Below are 21,894 nucleotides of genomic sequence, written 5' to 3'. Positions count from 1 at the left end.
TGTCGCTCAGCAGTACTTGCAAATATGTTTCCTTCTTCCTGAGATGCTTAAACACGATGCGGTGGTGTTCATGTTTAACGTTGGCAAAGGGAGACAGAAGGATATAAGACAAGGGAGGAAAATAGAGAGATACTATACTGTACAGAAGAGAGTGAGGAAGACTGAGAGTGACATGGGGAAAAAAAAGAAATGGAAAAAGTGGAAACGACTAGAAGAAGTACAAGAAAAAAGCCATGGTGAAGCTAAACAAAGACCAAGAGGTAATGGGAGATGACATGGAAGGTGGTTTGTAACAGCTGGAGTCTGGCATCAAAGAACAAGGGAATTCACTTTCCTTTCCTTGCCTCTATTTAGAGTGCTCACTTTGTTCTGCACATGCAGAGACACACACACACACCTTACTCACCGCACATCTCAGCAGCAAGCAGACAACCTGAGACAACCTTTGTTCTGCCAGGAGAGATAGTTGGCTCTCTTACAGACGGAGGACAGGAGACGGAGGAACAGCCCAGAGAGAGAGAGAGAGAGACACACACAGATGGAGGCCATATTTTAATGGGAGGATCTGGGTTCAGGCCCTTTTGTTGGCAGCCATCCGGCCCGCTCAAGTGTCCTTGAACACGAATGATGAATCCCTCCGAGCTCCAGTGGCGTTGTTACGTTGCAGCTGACCCAGACCTACCTCACACCGTACACCTCTGAGTGGAAGCCAGGAAGCCAAAAAGCTAGTTCCCCCAGTCATCTCCAAAGCTCATGTATGGACCTTTTTCGCAGCAGACATTTTTGACTTAGTCATAGTAAGAAAAGCACAGCTGCAATTGATCACCTTAACGATGGCTCAATTCCATCAAGTGTCCCAGTAAGCTATTTCAGTGAGTCAGCATGCACAATACCAGGAACCTCTCCTAAGTGGAATGCAGCCATCATTAATGGTTTTGAATACACCTGTGCTTTTTTTTTTCTACTATGACATGTCAACATGTCTGCCGTGGAAAAAGGTCTATTGGTAGATGTCGTATGCCTATTGTCCAGGAGACTGAATCCAAACTCTGTTTACAAACTGCATCTGGCAACCTGTCGTACAGCCTGAGACACCTCGCAGATGGACCGGGCGGTTTAAAAAAACTTCAACATATAACAACTTCCAACCTGTTCATTTACTGGACAAGGAGGATTAAAGGAGAAGTTTGAAATGTTGGGACAATTGATAACTCTCTCATGTCTACACGCTTCAAATGAAGCTTACTGCTGGTTGCTGTGATAACATTGGATTTTCTCCCCTATAAACAGGGTTTGCGCGGAGTCTTAAAAAGTCTCAAATTTCAAAATCAAAATTTTAAGCCTTGATGTCTTAAATTCTGTGAAGTATGGTGTTCTAGGTCTAGAATAAATATATATGGGTCTTAATTTTAAATTTTCCTACGTCCATGTAACGCTACAAAACAAACTATTTTGGAGATTGGACAGAGCACTTTGATTTACTGTATAGCTGTCTTTTCATCTCACTCAAATTAGTATATTTCCCCAAAACTATTTTCTTTTAGAATAGAAAAAGGGAAATTAAAATAAGGAGAAAATAAAGGCAAAAACAGCAAAGGACTGAGACGGGGAACGGCAACACGATGATACAAAAGCATGAAAGTACGAGAAAGCAAGAGATGAGAGCACTTTTCACCTCCTACATCTTTAATATGCACATCTGTTTTATCGGATTAAATGTTAAACTTCCGGTTAAAAACGCTCTGTGTGAGGCAACAATGAGGCGACGGGATGCCCATGCAGTTTTGTTGTTTTACAGGCAAGCTGTGCGTTTGTTTATGGTGTGCTATACCTTTAAGAGCTGCTGGCCAGAGCCCATCCCTGAGAGGATGGACCCATTAGGCTGATGAACAGAAAGACAGAGAGAAAGGGACACACATAAACAGAGAGAGAGAGAGAGAGAGAGGGGGGTTATACAGTGTAGAGGATAACAACAGTGAGAGAAGTAAAGAAATGAGGGAGTTTGACGAGTAGGAACGAAACGGCAAAGGATAGAGAAAAAAAAAAAGGCCACTGAAAGAGCCGTAACAGTGATAGGAGATAGAGAGACTCTGAGAGAGGACAGGAAGCAGCTGTCCCTCCATCTCTTCCATGGTGTTGTAGGCGTCTATGGGTCTGTCAGTCAATCAGGAGGAGAAGGCGGACTCCCTCACTCGCCGCCGGCTCGGTGTCTCTTGCACGCGCTCACGCTGATGACTTTGCTGTGTGTGTGTCCACAGATGGCCAACCTTGTGACATCGCTGTGCTGTGTAGTTCTGGCCGCGGTGGTGGTAGCCTACGCTCAGAGACGCAGTCAGCTTGGTGAGTATGCATTTTATCTTCTGTTTTCATTCTACTGCATCTCTTACCTGCTGAGGCCTACTACGCTTCTTCTTCTTCTTCTTCTTCTTCTTCTTCTTCTTCTTGTTATTATTATTATCTTGTCTGGTTACTGTGCTCCTCTCTATTCTCTAAAAGTAAATACTATTTGACTGTAATTTATCGTACTGTGCTCTTCTCTTCCTCTCAACTTTCCTCTACTGTACCTTTTTTTTTTTAAACTTCTCAACTCTGTACAACACAACTTAAATACTTTCACCTCCTCTGTGCTCCAATTGTCTTCTCTCTGCTGTAAAAAATGAATGGTTTCTGCTTGTGTAATATGCGGCCGTCAAAAGCCACGGATCTTCCTTGTTTGCATGAAGTTGATTTTGCGCTACTTGAGATGTTGCTCACAATTTATTTTCCTTTTCTTGTTGTTATTGGGATTCAGTTGACTACTGGTGGATTTAACGCAAGGTTTACTGTGTGTGTGTGTTCCGGGTGTTAGCTGTGATTTTGCGGTGTGTCGTTTGACCAGTTTGAGCTGGTTACTCGCTGTGAGGTCAAAGGTGCGGCGGAGTGGAATGGAAATGGGCATGTGAGAAAGTTCAAAATTCACTTTTCCTCACTCACAAACGGAGAAACAATAGCTGACCATATCGTCTTGTCATCCCCGCACTGCACGGCGCTAATATTTAGGCCCGCATTACCAGGGCTACCTCCGTAACAAATAAGGGTTCAACAAAGAAGCCAGTCAGGTCAACTGATGATCATGAGCGCGTTTCGAAATGATTTGTGTGCGGAGCTTTCCAGGAAGAGAAGCTGAGAAGACCTACACAATGCAGCGACTGCTATTCTGAGAGTTCCCTCAGGATGCATGACCATAAATTAGATTGTGTGTGTGTGTCTGTGTTTAACGGAGTCAATTTTTCACTTGACTTTTAGTAAAGAGTGGCCTTGGCTTATTAGCCAGTGAGGTCGGGCTGTTAAAGTCAGCTGACTCAAAGAAAGAGTCTAAGGAAGTCAATAAGTTCCCAGTGACGCACATGATTATGTCACGAGGGTCATGCACACAGACAGACACAGACACACACACGCACACGCACACGCACACACACGCATGCAGAACCAGAGCAGAAATGGCTAAGGAAATAGGAATGTTGTCTTTGGAGATTAGGTGAAAGCAGCAGAGAAGGTAAGTGAACGAGGGAGATGGAAAAAAAAACAATAAATGAGAAGTGGATGAAGACAGGAAGATATTGAGAAAATAGAGAAAGGATGGAAGGCAAATGGAAACAGATTGAGAATGAAAGTCAGGAGGAATAACAATTGTTGCTTGAAGGGAGTGCAGGATAAATCAGTGGAAGGTGAAACCCCTACTTTTTCTTCAAACGGTGTGAAAACTAATTTGCTTTAGTTCAGGAGCAATTACTATCTATAACTGGGTTTAATATTGCTCATTTTATTTGCATAGGGCTTATTTCTAGTTAATGCATGACTTCACTGCATATATTTTCATTTTTTTTCAAACCTAAGCTGTATTGTACGGATCTCTCCTTATCTAGTTTTATATTTTCTGCCATGCAGAAAAGCCAAAAGGAAGTAAGGCAGAGAGAGCAAGCAGTGTAAAGAGAGAAAAAGGTGAAAGGGTAACACTTAAGGGAATAACAGATATGGATAGACGGGAGAATGAATAACACGAATAGAAGAAAGAGAGCTGTCAGGTCTATCTTTGTGAAGAACTCTGTGTGTGTGAGTGTGTGTGTGTGTGTGTGTGTGTGTGTGTGTGCGCGTGCGCGCTGTCTAACATTTGCCTTTCGATTCGATTTGTTTTTCATGCTACACAGAATCAGCTGCCACATGGACACACACAAACACAACACGGATGCCTACAATAATATATTATACCACACATGCAGAAGTACATATTAGAATAGTGTAAGTAAATACGTATTACTGGTGTGTACATTTAGACTCAAAATCCTATGCAGACCCATACACACACCCTTAAACTCACAAAGAGACACAATTATACACTGTACATCTGCCTGTCTTGGAAAGTGCCTTGTTCCTCCAACAAATTGCCAGCCAGTTTGATTGACAGGATTCCCTGGGGTATGTCCCACTTGGCAGAGAGCGTGTTAACACACACACACACACACACACACAGAGTAATGCGTGTGCGCACACACACATGCATAAAGGGATAGAAGAGGAATGAACCCTCTTGTTAGGCCTGACTCAATTTGTACAAAATGCACATACATAGGAAGGCACACACTGTGTGACATTGAGTGTATAGGAAATCCATTTCAGACTTCATAATTAGTGACAGCAGTGCATTGCCGAACAAAGATGATGAGAAACACCGGTAGAAAACGAGTGACGAACAAATAGATACAAGCCCCTCGTAGACAAAATGTCAATGTTGTCCGGAAGGAGGAGAAAATGGGAAGTGAAAGAGAGGCAGACAAGCGAGAGAAAGACACGGAGACTTGACAATAAGACAGACAGGGAACGAGACATTGTGGAGCAAGATGGGGCAGAGAGACAGAGGAGCAAACGTGGCAAGAGCTCATTCGAAAGGAAATAGGAAATAGTCGAGCACATTCATGAAGAAATTCCCCTTTTGAAAGTTGATTGATATTAGGAAAGCTGTTATTATCCCCTTTGTGTCAAGTACATGTTGGACGTATTCCATACTTTATTCAAATATTCATTCAAAGAAAGAGAAAGCCAAACATTTGGTTTGTGAAATCAGCAATAATCAACGTGATTGGTTGCAATGAGAGTAAAGGCTCAGACATACTTTCCGGGATCGGCATCCACGACCATCTGCAGACTTGTACCGGTCATGCAGATGCACGTGCAGTTCCATTCTTACCATTTTTGGAGGTTCTGCTTCAAAAAACAAATATATCTACTACATTAATGATTTAGCACTAGTTATTTAAATCCGAGTAATGCTACAAATGCTACTTTTGAGATGTGTATTTCGCCAGATATTTATTGGAAAAATGTAACCGTATATCATTTGCTGGAAACCAGTTTTTTAAACTGAGTCAGGCCCGTTTATATTGCACCTTAATTGTTGCTTTTAAATTTTCCTGTATAATAAATGAAATGACAATTTGAAGTATATTTGCACCTGTATTGCATAATTTCTTCAGCAACAAGACTCTCCCCTCACTTTTTTCTTGATACTGATGAAAGTTCATTGAATGTACCATTCCCAGTCCTTTGTTATAATGTGATTCATGTTGACTCAAACAAGACAACCCTGAGATGGAAGCCCCAGCCGCGGAAGACGACAGTCCCTTAACGAAACCTCACTTTAAACAACAGAGGAAAATGAAACTAATTGAAAGCTTTAAACCCGCAGAGAGAGAGAGAGAGAGAGACTCAAAAGTCATGCCAATTAAGCTTGAATATGAATTCGATTTTTGATTGCCAGTGAAAAATAAAAGATGAGGTTGTTAGAAGGGGACGGGTAGGATATTGGGTGGGCGGAAAAGACACAGGACAGATCCGGGGAGAGACATGAGAGAATACAGAACAGACTGAAGGGAGTAAGAGCTTGGGAGACACGGAGTCAAAGATGGGTGCTGATAACAGTCAGCTATTCAGCCAGTTGTTTTTTATGGTATGTTAATTATACACACTTAACCCCTGTTATCCATATGCAAAAGTAAAGCATTGCTTTAGCCTCTGAATAAACTTTAATGCTAAACAGTACAAACCAACAGAAAAGAGCGCTACTTCACTGCCAACAAGCATTGCCTGGAATATTTACAGGTTTTAGCATCTGTGTTAACTGTTAAGTATTCCCCTGCTGTTTTTAAGCAAGATGCTGAATGTCAACTAGTACCAGACAAGTTGTGTTGCCCTGCAGAGCCTGACCTCTAAGACTTCCTGTGGTCGACTCCTGCCAGCAGAGCAAATGTTCATGAAAAATACATGTTTTTAATGCAAGCCCATAGGCAGCGTAGTCCAGTGGTGACGAGGTGAGCTACATCAATATTTGCTAGTTGGAAGTCCTCGAGTAATGAGGATGTTCACATTATTTGACATTGGATTGTCAAGAAGACATCATTTTGGCTCTTGTTACATTGCAGTAACTTCACAAAAACCTGCAGAAAACTGCTTTAACAGTTTGTTTAAACTGTAATTAAGATATTCAGTTATGATAATGTTCAGTTGACGATTAAAAACGGCAATACAAATCGTATAGCTGACCTCAAAGCAATGCCGTTAAAACACAATAAAACTACGATGAAGGGGTCAAGAGGGTACCCAACTTCTCAAACATCTGCTTCTGATGGTAGATAAAAAAATCCACATCTGTTGCTTTAAAGCAGACCATCCATCCATCCATTCATCCACCCATCCATCCACCCACCCACCCATCTATCCATCCACCCACACGTCTATCCATCCATCCATCCATCCATCCACCCACACATCTATCTATCCATCCATCCATCCATCCATCCAACTTCCTATTCCAGCATGCATTGGGATAAAGGTGGTCTGTACCCCTGTATTGCAGGCTAACACATATAGACAAACACATTAGATTTCCAAACAAGGCCAATTGGTTCCTAGAAAACCAAGACCCAACCTGGAACCTTTCAAAATTATATTCACTCTAATTGGGTCCACATAAAGTAGTGTTCCATTGCCGATGGATGGATGGATGGATGGATGGATAGTTTGTTTTGGGGTCTGTGTGTCAATATGACCAATAGACACCTCTTTTTGCCCCCTGCTACACACTAATAGCTGGGTCATCATGTCGCTGCCAGTGTTGGTGTTCTCTGTGTTTTGTGTAACTTCAGGACCTCATTTTGGAACCTCATCAGTCTAAGTATAATTGGGGCAATTATGGACAATTTCCGAGTGTCGGCAAGTTCCTTTTGGACTGGACATTGGTTTTGCGTAAGCAAGGGTCTGTTTCGAATCAGGTCCAACTTCAGTACATCTGCACTCAGATCCATTAGAAAATGTGTACAATTAACCATGAGGTGAGTGCATTATTTTGTGTTTGATGATTGAAATACTGACTGGAACCATAAAGTACTTGTTCATGGTACATCTTTACACACAGTTAAAAATGAGATTTTCAAGTTAAACAAAACCCATTACTCATGGCTGCTCTGGATATCTCTGTTTCTTCTACATTATTCTATGCCACTGATGCTACAATCACTCACATTACATACAAAGTGAATCCTCTCATGCATTGGGAACCTGAAGATCGATCGCATAGATGGCCAAAATTAGCCTTATGTTATTTCATTATTTTTCTTAATCTCTCTTTGTCTCTCTTTGCACCTTTTATAGTCTCTCTGTTTTCCCTGATTCCTTCTTCATCTGTCTCTCTGTGTGTTTCCCTCTATCTCATTTGTATCCTGAGATCTACTAGAAAGTCCTAGCCTAAGCAGTACGATGTCATTAACAGGGTGCCTTACACAGTAAATACTAAGAACAAGCCCAATATGAATACCAATGAGCAGAGCATTCAATGGTGGAGGAGGAGAGCAAAATGGAATTAGACATGGAATGAGGAAAATCTGGTGCAATTGACATTGGGTTGGTGATTTTGAGTGAATGTTCTATTTTGGTTTCATTATGGAAACATCACACACACACACACACACACATACACACACACACATCGCAAGGCTAATATAGTGTGTGTGTGAGAGAGAGAGTGTGAATATGGTGACATCATGCTGTTGACTGAGAGAGCATGTTATTTATGGGAGTCCATATCCTGATTGAGAGACAAATGTTTCCACTCATAATCATTCCCTCCATCGCTCTCTCTTTCTCTCTATCTCCCCCTCCTGTCTTTATATGCCTCTCTATATTCCCTCTCTCCTCCTGTCTCACTTCTCTCTTCCTCCACTTCACTGTCCACATCATCCACACTTATCACCCATATCTGCCATCCTTCCCCTCTTTCCTTGTCTCTCCTAATTTCTTTATACAACTTCCTGTCTCTGGATCTTTTATTTTTCATTCACTCCATCCCTGTCTCCATCTCTCCCTCTCCCTCTCTCTCAATCCATCACCCAAGTGGTCAACAGCAGATTCATTGCCCATGACATCATTCCCTGCTGACGCTACACAAACGTCACTAAATATTTTTGCGTGTTTCATCTCTGCGCTTTTGCTGAGCTTCTTTACCTCCGACTGATTCCATCTCATTAATGTGGACAGAGGAGAGGCAGAGATCAGGAAACAGTACCGCAGAGGGAAAGGGAGCAAATGAGAGACAGCGAGAGAGTAGGAGGTTAACGCTCACACTAATTCCATGGTATTACAGCTGTCAAAGCTGTATTTATTTCTTGAGCATTCGACAATGCTATGACTTTCCAACATGCCTAAGCATATGCTTTTCTACACTGCAGCCATTTTTTTAATCCACACCCTTGTTAATGGATCATGTCAAATGCTCAAATTAAATTAATACTTGCTATTTTTGTAACCCCCACCCCCCCCACCATTATTCTTGACAGCCCTCTTAATGTAATTCACGTGCATGTGCAGATGCTCATTTGGGCGAATGCAATTAGCAGTAATAGCTACAGCAATCCAAAAGGAAGAAGGGAAATGCACAGTATTTCCTATATCTATATAATTAGATATACTGGTATATGATAGTGTCTTTTGCTCGATGGTGTTTTTGCTCCTTCCGGGCAGCGCTGCGACTGCTGCCTTCAAGGCACCTAACCCTAAACTTAACCTTAACCCTAACCCTAACCATAACCATAACCATAACCAGTGCCTTCCAGGCAGCACTGCTTGGAAGGCACCGTTGGGGGCAAAAACCACCAATAAACGTTTCTTTTCTGGTCATCATTTATCTTTTCGCTTATTAAACCCAGTCTATACATGTCAATGATGTGAGTATTTACTTTTCTGTAGCTTATAGACTGAATGGAAATGTAGGATATCATGCAGGAATGGAAAGTAGCTACTGCAATTGCAGGGACTATTGTAATGATTTGATGATTTTTCATGTACTTTTATGGAAGCAGAGTTTTTAAGCATTGCGATTGCAAAGTGGCCTCCCGTTTTGCTCCTTTGACCCAGCCGGGAGGATTCTTCATTTAGGTTCGTTGTTTAAGTGATTCCCGTAATAACACAGAAGAAATGGAACAAATGAGACGCAAATAATTATTACCAGACCATGCATAATTCACAAGGCCTAACCACACATACGTATAGAGTAAGAAAACTCCAGACAAGTCAGACAAAGTCACTGGGTTTAAATGACAGAACAAAAAGTTCTTATGTTGAAAGCACTTGAGATATCAGCTGCTGTTTGTGATGCACGTCTCTGCACTTTTAGGAGAACAAAAGAGAAATCTAGACCACTAAATGGAATCAATTATTCATGAATTGTAACCGCTCTGTGATGTGTCATCAGAGAAAACAGACAGCTACAGTAAATAAGTAAATATGCACAAAGATTGATGTCTGTGTGTAAGTGTGTCTGCCCGTATGTCTTGTATATGAGTAAGCCATGTATGTGCCGGCAGGGAACCTTGATCACGCTCATTATCCTGAGTAGCACTCAGTGTAATCAGGGTTCCCTGTTTGGCACGCCGTTTGTATTAAATTCAAGATGGAGCTCAACCAATTGATTGACTGACTGGATTGGCAGATGGATTACAGTCAGACTGACTGGATGACTGGCAGGGAGGCGAAGTGAAGCAATACTAATCCCATTCAGTCATGACTTTGAAATGCAAGAAGAGAAAAAGGAAAACATGTATTTTTGCCAAAAAAGAAAAAAAAGCGACCTCAAGGAGGTTTTGTTTCCAATTCGGTTTAATTTGTTTTTATTTGTTAGTGGGTTTGTTTGTCTTTTTTTTTTTTTTTTTTTGGAGTGAACCACGGGGGCGGATACACAGATTATTTTTCACTTTTGTTAACATTGCGAGATATGGCATTTGTGCTGCATTCATGTGGTGTCAGAATAATTGGAAAAAATGAGTTCCCGACTTGGAAAATTCACACAACATTAACATTGTGAGATAGGGCTTGCCTTTAGTGGAGGTCTGCGCTCTCTCAGAGTGCCCTTCTAGTTACAGAATAAAATTGTGTTCATATGTAAATGTGTAAATATCCTGAGCTTTTTTTTTTTTGACACATACATTACATTACATTTACAAGTAACTGTAATTAAATATGCTGTATTTGTAGGGACCAAAGTGTGATCACTAGCTATATTAATACCATAATGGAAACCAATGCAATCCCCCTTAAAAATACTTTGTCGTACCTAAGTTGATTCACCAGCTGATTAGACGGTTGGGCTGGCTTTGTCAACTGATTAGTGGACATTCTTGTTGTTTTGCAGAATGTAACAGTATTCAATCATCAATCAGTCAATCAACATTTATTTATATAGCACTTTACAGTAACCAGCAGGGATCCAAAGTGCTTCACATCAGAAACCAAGAGTAAAACACATATACAACATATCATACAACATATCATACAATAAAAAGAATGAAACATAGAAAACGGTAAAATCAGAAAAGGTTACATAGAAACAGGAGAGGGAAATTGTCACACCACTACTAGGTATTGAAAGCCATTCTAAACAAATACGTTTTGAGTTTGGACCTAAAAAGAGCTAAATCGTCCGAATATCGGGGTGTAACTTGTTCCAGAGTCTCGGGGCAGCAACCGCAAAAGCCTGATCGCCCCACCGTTTCTACCTTGACCTTGGCACTTCTAAAATCAGTTGATTTAAAGACTGCAAGGACCGGTTGTGCTATTATTGCATCCCTTCTGGAGGACATAGAGGCGGGAAGATTGAAGAGTGAGCGACTGAGTGGCTTTCTTATTCCAGAGGCACTGAGTAGATGCAGCAGCTGATAGGGTGGTTTTGATTGGCTGGTTAGATAACAGCACTGACGAGTTGTTGGACTTGGCCATATGAAAGAGTTATTTAGAAGATTGACAAACGGACCATAGTTTATATGTCTTTGAGTACTAATGAAATACATTATAAGTCGCGTGAATGGAAGGAGGAAGATGTTGAAATAATAGATAATAGAGAGATACTGGGAGCTTTTTAAAAAAGGAGAGAAAGGGAGACTGAGTATCTAATAGTTCTTAGTTGGAACAGGAACACAGGCTACAGAGAGGCGGAGCAAAGAGAAGCTGTCTCTAACATAGTTTGCGAGATTGTGTGTCCAAGGATTGGCATGAGTACTCGGCCGTGTGCTGGCACTAGGGCATCGATTAAGACGTGAAGAAAAGCAAGTTGTGTGAAATGTTAATGCTGTTCATCAGCGGTGGTTATCATCTTCATCATCATCAAGTTAACTCATGGAATGAATGTAATGTTCATTCGGAGCTACATAAAATAAGGATATTTTATCAACCTGAAACTAGATCCGAGACAGAACCGGCTATCGGAATCAGCTTTAATGATGATGCCCCCCGACTACACACACAGAAACACAATCATCCACTTTGACAATCAGTCTGTACTTTCGTTTTCTGTATGTCCATTATTTTAATAGGTGTCATATGTCATGAATCTGAGTGAGAGACAAAAGACAAAATGTAAAAAATAAGGAAACCAATATCCACGGAATCCATTATTGTTTAGTAGTGACTGGTCTGTAATTGGTCCAGCATAGACGCAGGGTTCCCGACTGTCAGATAAAATCTGTCTGGTAATGGACCATTTCCAACCAATCACGGTCCTTTATGCTAAGATATGGAATCTCACAATCTCACTGTCTGAGCCGGAGTGTTTGGGTGTGTGAGCTTGTATATGTGCGTATGTCCTGTCCCGCTCCTTTAACTCATTAATATATTAGAAAGGATTCCCAGTATAGCTCTGGTCATGTCTCTCTCTCTCTCTCTCTCTCTCTCTCTCTCGCTCTCTCTCTTACTCTGATGGCTCCTTCGCAAAAAGTTTGACGCAGTTAAAAACACTGTACGTTGACGTTAAAATTTCAGCTTGTTCCAGTGTGTGCTGACTAATAACACCTTTTTGATGAGTAAGTGATACCCAGTAACTTTGTCAGTTTTAGCACTGTACTTCCTTCTTCCTAACCCTGGTGTATTGACAGATGATAAAGCTGTAGTGCTGAAGAGATGATAGGTTTAGATAGATTTTCAAGGATGTGTTTCCTGTTGACACTGTTGACACTGTAGATCTGGACCTTTCCTTTTATCCAGATGTTTAGAGAATGCATCGCAGCTGGCAGATTATGTCAATGAGGATGTTTGAGGATGAAGACAATTTTTTGGGCCTTTTCTGCATTTCTATGATAGTCCAGCTGTTGATTTTTCCGGAACGGAGGGGGCAAGAAAGGGCGGACAACATGCAGCAAAGGGCCGGGCCGCTGCGGTAAGGACTCTGAGAAACTTATCTTAAGGTCCCATGGCATGAAAATTTCACTTTATGAGGTTTTTTAACATTAATATGAGTTCCCCCAGCCTGCCTATGGTCCCCAAGGTGGCTAGAAAGGGCGATAGGTGTAAACTGAGCCCTGGGTATCCTGCTCTGCCTTTGAGAAAATGAAAGCTCAGATGGGCCGATTTCGAATCTTCTCCTTATGAGGTCATAAGGAGCAAGATTACCTCCCCTTTCTCTGCTTTGCCCCCCCAGAGAATTTGGCCCACCCATGAGAGAGAGACACCATGGCTTTCAAACGAGCAAAGAGGCAGTTGGTCAAGGCCACATCCCCACCCTCCACCTTGCCCCCCCCCCCTCTCTTCTCCTCAATAGCTACAGACACAGAAATTGCACATCCTAAGGAAAGCTCATTGTGGGACTGGCTCTAGTGGCTGTAATTCTGCACCAAGGCTGAATTTCGGGAAAGAGACTTCAGACACCGTATTAGGGGACCACTAAGGTCTAATATAAAAGCATCCAAAGAGCACCATGTCACGGGACCTTTAATTGTGAAATGACTCTAAAAGAAGTTCAAAGGGTGTAGAACAAAAACTAGGAAAAGCCACAGGTATTAATGACTTTCCAAATTAAACTTTAACGTCACTCTCCCATCCTTAATGAGAGAGTAATGGCCGTCCTTGAATAAGTAAATATATTGTCTGAGTCACAGAAAGTCTTTTATGAGAAAGTATTGATCCAATTAGTTAAAAAAGTTCTTTGAGAGACCGACTGACTAATTCACCACTCAAATATAAGACTTGAAAGCTGAGTTTCATATCAAAATGGGACACTGACCCAGAGTTGAGGAAAGCTCTGCCTACCTTTTTTGAAGTGTCCTTGAGCAAGACAACCAAAGCAACAGTGGTGTATGACTGACCCTGACCTCTGTTGCAGGGAGCGACACAGAATGCACACGGTCACATTACTCATCCATGCCTCAGAGGCCAACATAATGCCGAATCCAGATCCCTCACAAATCCCCCCACACTCTCATTTTATCAACAGCGCCTTTGTGATATGGCACTCCAAAACTGAAAAGGAGCACAATTTGTGGGAGATGTACACAAGTAAACAGCACGTTTCCTATTGCCTTACTTTATCTCTCCACACCACTATCTGTCTTCATTATCTCCCTGTCTTCCTACCTCCCCACCTCTCTAAGAATCACTTTCATTAACAACATTTAACAGACAAAAACAACTCTCTTGATCTTCAGCATTCACCACCTGGAAGTGGCAGAGTTGTTTTTTCTTCTTCCGTCCTTTTATCCATCTTTATCTCTGCCTGCGCATCTCTCTTTCAAACACACTCTTAAGATGAAAGCGGGTGTAGGACGAAGAGGACGCGCAGGTGAAACTGCTCTGGAGCAGCATTGTTCTGCTTCAGCCAGCGTACACATTCTCACATTGGCTGGCACAATTCATTACATGGACCAAATGATATGAGTGTGCTTGCGTGTGTGTGTGTGTGTGTTGCCTAATGTGAGTCATTAATGGAAGTGTATTCTAATGAGGCTTACAGCAGGTCAGAGCCAGCCAGTGTTTAATGACAAATAAATGGTGAACAGAGTGCTGCGGCGGCTTTAGGGTCACACTGCATTTAGCATTTTGGAAATTGAACACAAAATACATTTTGTTACTGAGAGTTTTATTCTCAGTCATGAGAACACACACAAACGTGCAAACGCATAAATGCAGAGTGATGTGGATTTTCATCAGGGAGACCGGATGGTGCAATAATAATATATTTATTAAATCAACCCTGAGTATTTTCTGCAGAAAATGACTGCCCTTCCTTCAGCATTCGGTCCTTTTTACCCATAGCCACAAAACAGACCCACACTTCTCATTGGACATCCCAGCAACCAACATCCCCATATAAGGTCACTCAAACGCCTCATGCTCTTCCTATCAATTAGATAACAAATTGTTGGATTGACTTCCAGATATAGTTAGTTAGTTTGTTCAGAACACCACGTAGACAGAAAAAACACAAGAGTTTTATGACCAGGGTCAAGTTTGACACAGAAGAATAGGAAACAAACTATAGGTTAAACATATCAAATTAAAGTACTAGATTAAAGAGTATTCGATATAAAAGAAAAGTCAAACATTCCAGCTGTTCTATGCTATTCTGACACTTCTTACTTGACACAAAGTCCTGTTTCTCTACCTGCTGTCTGTTTAGGCTAACTCCTCATAGGAATAATTCAACTGCCACTTTGCTGACCTAACTCCATGTTGAATACGTGAGCATGTGTATGGGTGGGTTTGCGCGTATCCGACCCCTGACACACACAGGTTTCTCTTTCTTCTGCTTCAGAGTCAGTGTTGATGTGTGGAAGAGGTTCAGTGGCTATGAAAGTGTGTCTGAAGGAGCGAAAGCTCTGTGCCGATAGAGTTGTGTGTGTGTGTGTGTGTGTGTGTGTGTGTGTGTGTGTGTGTGTGTGTGTGTGTGTGTGTGGTTCAGTGACCTTTTCCATGTGGCTGTCGTAATGCCCTGATTAACTTTCCACTACCCTGTTGTGTGGCTAATGAGTGTGTGTGTGTGTGTGTGTGTGTGTGTGTGTGTGTGTGTGTGTGTGTAAGCGCGCGTCTGCTTGCTTGCCTCTCTGTGTTAGCATGAGAGTAGCAGAAGTAAATATTTAGGGGGATTAGGAATTTTAAGTTTGAAGGTATTAACCTTACTTAGGAGGAAGCCGCAGTTCTAGGGTGACCAGATGAGAATGGGTAAAATTCGGGACGAGGCATGGGGGGGGATGAGAGGGAGGGGGGGTGAACATGAATTTCAAAACTCTGCACCAAAAATGATTTATTTTATTGGCTGCCCCAGACTGTGGTGTCCCTCAGCTGTGATGCCACCCCGTTGTCTCCCGACGGGGATGGAGGCTTTTATTTTGGAGACGAGGAGGACTTTCGGAACGTATTGGAAGTGGGTCGCAGGCAGAGTGCCCTGGACCATCTGCCAGACCGGGAGCTGGCCGCAGGACGACTCAATCACCATGAACAGTTTTTAATGTTCTATCAGACTAGAACTACTCGAGAGTCTGCTCTTAAGACTTTGCTCCTCTTTTTGGGACAATTAGGGCAGGATTCGGGATTCGGGACAACTGCTTGGATTTCAGGACGTCTGGTCACCCTACGCTGCGGCAGTTCAAACATACCGTGATTGGCTCCAAGCCTTAAATGTATTGCTAACTACTGTACTGCGCCATACAAATTGAAACCTCAGCTCTAATATGCTTCCCCGTGCTGTATATCACGCTGTGTACAAGGCCTCCTGAATATACATAGAGATGCATTTTCGGATGGTTTATTTATACCTAATTTATTGTGTTGCTCTTTTGCTTTCACAGTGCAGTGCACTCCCTCCCACCCCCACCCCCTCCCACGTCAAAGCAAAGTCATTTGGGTGTCCTTATTCATCCTGCAGATAGACGTGTAAAAAGAGTTTGAATGGTCCACAATAGCCTTTTTAGATTATATAAGAAAACAAAATCCCACACTCCTGTTATATAAGAGAGGACGCTAAGGCACAGTCGATAGAGCCGCCAGCACTTTCAAAGAAATCAACTTAACAAATCAATTCATTTTAGTCATTAAAAAAGGCATTTCAATTGTGGATGAACAGAATGTCCCCTCTACTGAATTGAGTGACCATTTGCAAGATAGATTTTCTGTTTCCAGAGTCATTTTGTTGATTCCAAACCATTAAATCTCAAGTTGTGTTTTCTCGTGCCATTAAAAACCACTGAGCCCCCACTAGTTCCCCCAGTTTGTCCTGATAGACTGTTCAATAAGTTCATGTTGCCAGGAACGTAATGTAATTCCAGGCAGTATGAGCAGAGTTTTTGGCTAATGTCGCCTTGCAATAAAACTTTGTTCCAAGACATTTGAACTGAGTCACCAGAAGCTTAAAAGGGGTCTCGGACCCCTCAATGGTGCAACACGTCTAAATGTACACGTTTAATTTGATCTATTGTGAACAGGAAGACCTCACTGTGACGCATTATGGGGAGAAAGCACGAGAGTCGCGGGGGGAACAGATTGCCATTTATCACAACGAACTTCAGTTTAATTCAATTCAGCTCAACTTTATTATCATTCCTCTCAACTTAAGTCATTGCGATTCAAGTGCACTTCGAAGCAAGGGAAAACTTTCTGAGTGCAATGATGCAAGTCAGAGTGGAATAAAAACAATAGACGCCAAGACAGAAAGTAGAAAAGAAGACAAAACAATGAAACTTAATAAAAGTGTGAAGTGCGAAAGAAAGTGGTTCATAGGATGTGATATTAACAGTAATACCATTCCTGGGATGAAGCTACTGATGAATATACAGCATGGTTCATTTAATCCTTTTAATCCATGTCAAAAATAAGTTAAAGTCAAAAACAAATTGGTCTTGCAATACAAACTGATGATACAGTGCTTCAGTGTGTTCTCATGGGACTATTAAAAAAGGAGCAGATAACTTTGTATGGTAGAATAAAGCCTGAGGAAACCTATTTGACATATTAAAGTAATAGCAGGAACAACATTACCTTAAAATCTTTTAGTCTGGGGCTCTTAAACAGGCTACATCCACACAACTACGTTTTCATTTAAAGGTCCCATGGCATGAAAATGTCACTTTAGTTTTTTTTTAACATTAATATGTGTTCCCCCAGCCTGCCTATGGTCCCCGAGCGGCTAGAAATGGTGATAGGTGTAAACCGAGCCCTGGGTATCCTGCTCTGCCTTTGAGAAAATGAAAGCTCAGATGGGCCGATCTGGAATCTTGCTCCTTATGAGGTCATAAGGAGGAAGGTTACCTCCCCTTTCTCTGCTTTGCCTGCCCAGAGAATTTGGCCCACCCATGAGAGAGAGAGAGAGACATCATGGCTTTCAAACGAGCAAAGTGGCAGTTGGTCATGGTTACACCCCCACCATCCACCTTGCCACTCCCACTCTCCTACTCAATAGCTACAGACACAGAAATGGCACATACTAAGGAAAGCTCATTGTGGGACTGGCTCTAGTGGCTGTAATTCTGCACCAAGGCTGAATTTCGGGAAAGAGACTTCAGATACAGTATTATGGGACCACTAAGGTCTAATATAAAAGCATCAAAAGAGCACCATGTCATGGGACCTTTAAGAAGGAATATCTTTTGCTACTCTTTCCAAACTACTGTAGCGTTTCCGAGCACCTAAAACAGAGACATTTGGAAACACCGCTGGTCCCGTTTTGGTATGAAAACTCCGGGGTCGCGTTGTAGTCTGGAAAAGGCAGAAACGGAGACTTTTGAAAACAACTACGCACGTCAGTCAGTCTTATCAGTTAGGTGGGCCTACATTCCTTTCAGTAACAGTTCCACCTCATCGTTAGTCCAAGCAAATAAATCCATGGTCTTACCTTTTGACATTGTTGTTCTTTCTCCAAAGTATTCACTGTATTTTCAAGTTGTACATCTGTGAGCTCTGTTACCGCATGGTAACGTTAGACTATCTGTTTCCTGTTCACACCGGCACGCGCATGCCCAGCGTGTGGGAATGGTCACGTGAAACGGGTTGTCAGACGTATTAACATGGACGCAGATGAGTTCCGCTTACGGAGCCTAAACACTTGTGATGATGGAGATTTAAAAATGGAAACGTGGTAGTGTGGATGTAGACAAAGTTGAATACCAATCACAATGTCCCACAGCAGCCAGACAGTTTAAGTCATGTGTCCTTTTGAGGACATGGCTTTCAGCAACGCAGCAAAACTCTTAACGGTTACACGGTCACATCAAAAAAGGAGCATCAGAATCTGCAGCAAAATAAGAAAAAAAGAAAAAAAAAGTTGTCTTAGAAATAATACCTGGTCGGGATTCTGCCTTTGATTGCTTTGAGTGCTTGTTTTCTGTATGTATTATTTGTGTGTGTGTGTGTGTGTGTGTGTGTGTGTGTGTGTGTGTGTGTGTGTGTGTGTGTTTGTAGTCTAAAATTGCAAAGGTTTGTCAATGTGCTGTCCCTTTGTGCTTGTGTATTTCTTTAGAAAACCTTTTGAAAAGAGAGTTTCTACGTATATGACAGAGCTGTAACCCAATGTCTGTGTAGCGAAGGAAGAAAGCCACATTGACTGAACTTTAAAAAGGAGAGGGGGGGGGGGGGGCTTTGTCCTTGTTTAAAAAAAGCAACCAAAGAGAGTAAAGCAGAGGAGAAGAAGAAGTGTGTGTGTGCGCATGTTGGTGTGTATGTCCGTCTGTGTGCTTGCCTGTGTGTTTGTGTGTTTGTGTTTTTACTGCCCATGACATTGTGCAAGGACAGTCCTATCTCTTCCGGTAAGTGTGATTTCCTGTGTAAGAATGGATACATACGGAAAACCATTAGCTCCCCAAACCCTCATACTGTATTGTCTGGGGACAATAGACTCCCTGCACTCTTTTCAAATTCAAATTCAAATTCCATACATTTATTTTTGTCCATCATGCGGACAAAACATTGGCTATACCTCAGAGATATTGAAAGTCCACAGAGGCTTAAAGAACAGTGGCAGTGACAAGAAGGTCTTTCTTCCTGTGGGAGAAAATAAAATCACACCAACTTATACACATGCATACTAATTTTGTTTTTCTAGAATTGATTACTATATGCGCTTGTGTTTTGGCTAAAAATCCATTGGGGAGCCTTTGAGTCAATGGATGAGGAGTATTAGCATTACAGAGCAGCTTTCCTTATGCATCACCTTGTGTAAGACTGTGTTTGTGAATTTGTAGTCTTTGGAGGTCAGTCCAGCAGTGCAGTAAGCCAAAAAAACATTTCATTTGTTGTCCCTCAGTGCACTTGGAACGTTTTGTTCAAACATTTTGTTTCTGCATATGCTGCACAGTATGAGCAGCTCTCAACCAAACCAATAAGTGACTAAAATATTAATTTAGGCTGACTTTTAAGTTAGCTGCAAATTACTGACAGCTTTTCACACGCTTCACATGTTGTGTTTTTTCATAATAAAAAGAACCAAAAATATTATGAAGTTCCAAAAAAAATTAAAAAAAATAAAAATAATACAAGCTCATTCAGCAGAAGCGATTTGCTACCTCAAACACATAATGAGATTTTGAACATGAAAGCGGGCACTGATTCTTTATTGAGTGTTTTTGCCTCAAGATTTTGCAAGTGGAAGGCATGGCCTAATGGTTCGGGAGATTGTACCAATTTTAATAGATAACAGGCTGGCTCTGTACAACAACCGCATGCCCTTAAGCAATACACACAAGCCCAGCCTGCTCCGTCATTGTCAGACAGGCAGCCAAGGCTCTGCCTTGGGAGACCGCATTGCATAATCCACCAGGACTATCAGGCCATTATGCAGCATAATGTCCTGTCATAGTCTAGGTGACCAGCCATGGGATTATGATAAGGTATCTCATTTAGACAACAGCAACTGGGTAGTATCATCTCCACATAGAGTGCCAGATCTTTAAACTGAGGTAGTTCCTTTTTTTTTTTCTTCTTTTTTTTTAAGTTTTGCCAATTGTACATCATTTTGTTTAGTCAAAGCTCTTGCTCAGCTGCTTGTGTTTTGGCTTACTTTTACTGATCAAAGTAAGGTGAAAGTCAGGTTTCGGCACTCGCCGTATCCAAAATGTCCAAACTTTACACAACCCCACATACTGTAAGGGTCTATGTGGCATTTCAAATTGAGAAAATGAAACCTGACACTATGTTTAAAATTACATCAACATATATTCAAAAACTAAATCCCAGCAAAAACCACGTAACATTGAATGTATAGCTTAATAACTTATATAACACATACAATTCTGCCTGCACAGTGAGTGTGTGTGGCATACTTCTTCAGTAGGATAACATGAAGTCTGATCTGTCAAATCCATAACGTACCATATTTATCACAGCCGCTTACACACACACACACACACACACACACACACACACACACACACACACACACACACACACACACACACACACACACACACACACACACACACACACACACACACAGTTCTGGTAATCTGGTCAATGTAGCATTAACCTCTTGCTGAAGTTCTCATGTTTGACTGTGGAAATGTAACAGCGTACAGCAGACAATACACACACCGATGTGCACAGAATCACAGAGACACACACACACACACACACACACACACACACACACACACACACACACACACACACACACGCACGCACGCACAGACAAAAAAAAACCTATATGTCAAGCCATACGGTACAACCACAGTGATGAATTGAGGCAAGGCTGTTCCATCACTCACACACACACTGCAAAGGTGGTTTTCTTATCTTGCAGGAGTGTACGTGTTTGTGTCTCTGACGAGTGCCAGAAGGGAACGACACAGTTTGACACTGCATACCCTCAGTCCCCGCTATTGTTTTGCTCCTGTTTCTCACTCTGCTCAGCACTTATTATGAAAGGTTAACTCTAATCCTAAACTAATAACAAGACTGAAGATGCATGGCACAGGATTGGTGTTGTAGTCAAACGTGTACTATTGTACTATGAGGGAACGCAGAATCCAATGCACACGCATTCGGGGAAGCACGTTCATAAAGAATAATATAGTGAGTGCTCATAAAGAATAATATAGTGAGGAGTTATTGATTCCTCGATATACCTGTATCAAAATATTGTGTCCCTTCATTATTGAGGGTAGTGGCATTTTATTTAAGGCTTATATTGTTCCTTTCAACATGCCCTTTGGTGTCCTTCCATGGAAGCTGCCGTTTCTATAGATGAAGCCTATAGCTTTGGTTATCCATGTGAGAATGTGTAGGGGATTTAGGCTTCTTATCACTGCTGGCCAGCATTGCTGAAATCCACCCTATCCCCGTGTCTTGCACCCTCGCAACCACGCACACACATGCACACGCACACACACACGCATGCATGAGAACCCACGGAGAACCCAATATGTTCATGATGCTAAAGAGAGCATAAAGCGTGATATTAATTTGGGGCGGAACACACGTGCTGTTGCCCCTGAAGACGTGTGGCATCTGTGTGTTTTTGGGACGTCTTTGAAGATAGCACACGTCCTTGCACATTAGTATTTGTGTGTGTGGGATCAAAAGTGAGCCGGGTGTTCGCTTTCACTGTTCGCACTTATACCTACG

General features: G+C 41.9%; 1 protein-coding gene across 2 annotated transcripts in view; it reads left to right on the top strand.

Annotated features, from left to right (window-relative positions):
• Nucleotides 1-21,894, top strand: part of cntfr (ciliary neurotrophic factor receptor) — a 272,275-nt gene that overhangs the window by 111,797 nt on the left and 138,584 nt on the right. Inside the window, exon 3 of one of the 2 annotated variants that reach the window (XM_039780625.1) lies at nucleotides 2,259-2,340. In XM_039780625.1, coding sequence (XP_039636559.1) covers nucleotides 2,259-2,340 — 82 coding nt within the window. Of the gene's footprint in view, nucleotides 1-1,916; nucleotides 2,341-21,894 lie in introns of those variants that run through there. The other variant, XM_039780624.1, reaches the window with a different exon arrangement.

The sequence above is a fragment of the Perca fluviatilis genome, chromosome 17 (assembly GCF_010015445.1).
Source record: "Perca fluviatilis chromosome 17, GENO_Pfluv_1.0, whole genome shotgun sequence".
NCBI lineage: Eukaryota > Metazoa > Chordata > Actinopteri > Perciformes > Percidae > Perca > Perca fluviatilis.
This window is presented reverse-complemented; position numbering and strand designations above follow the sequence as displayed.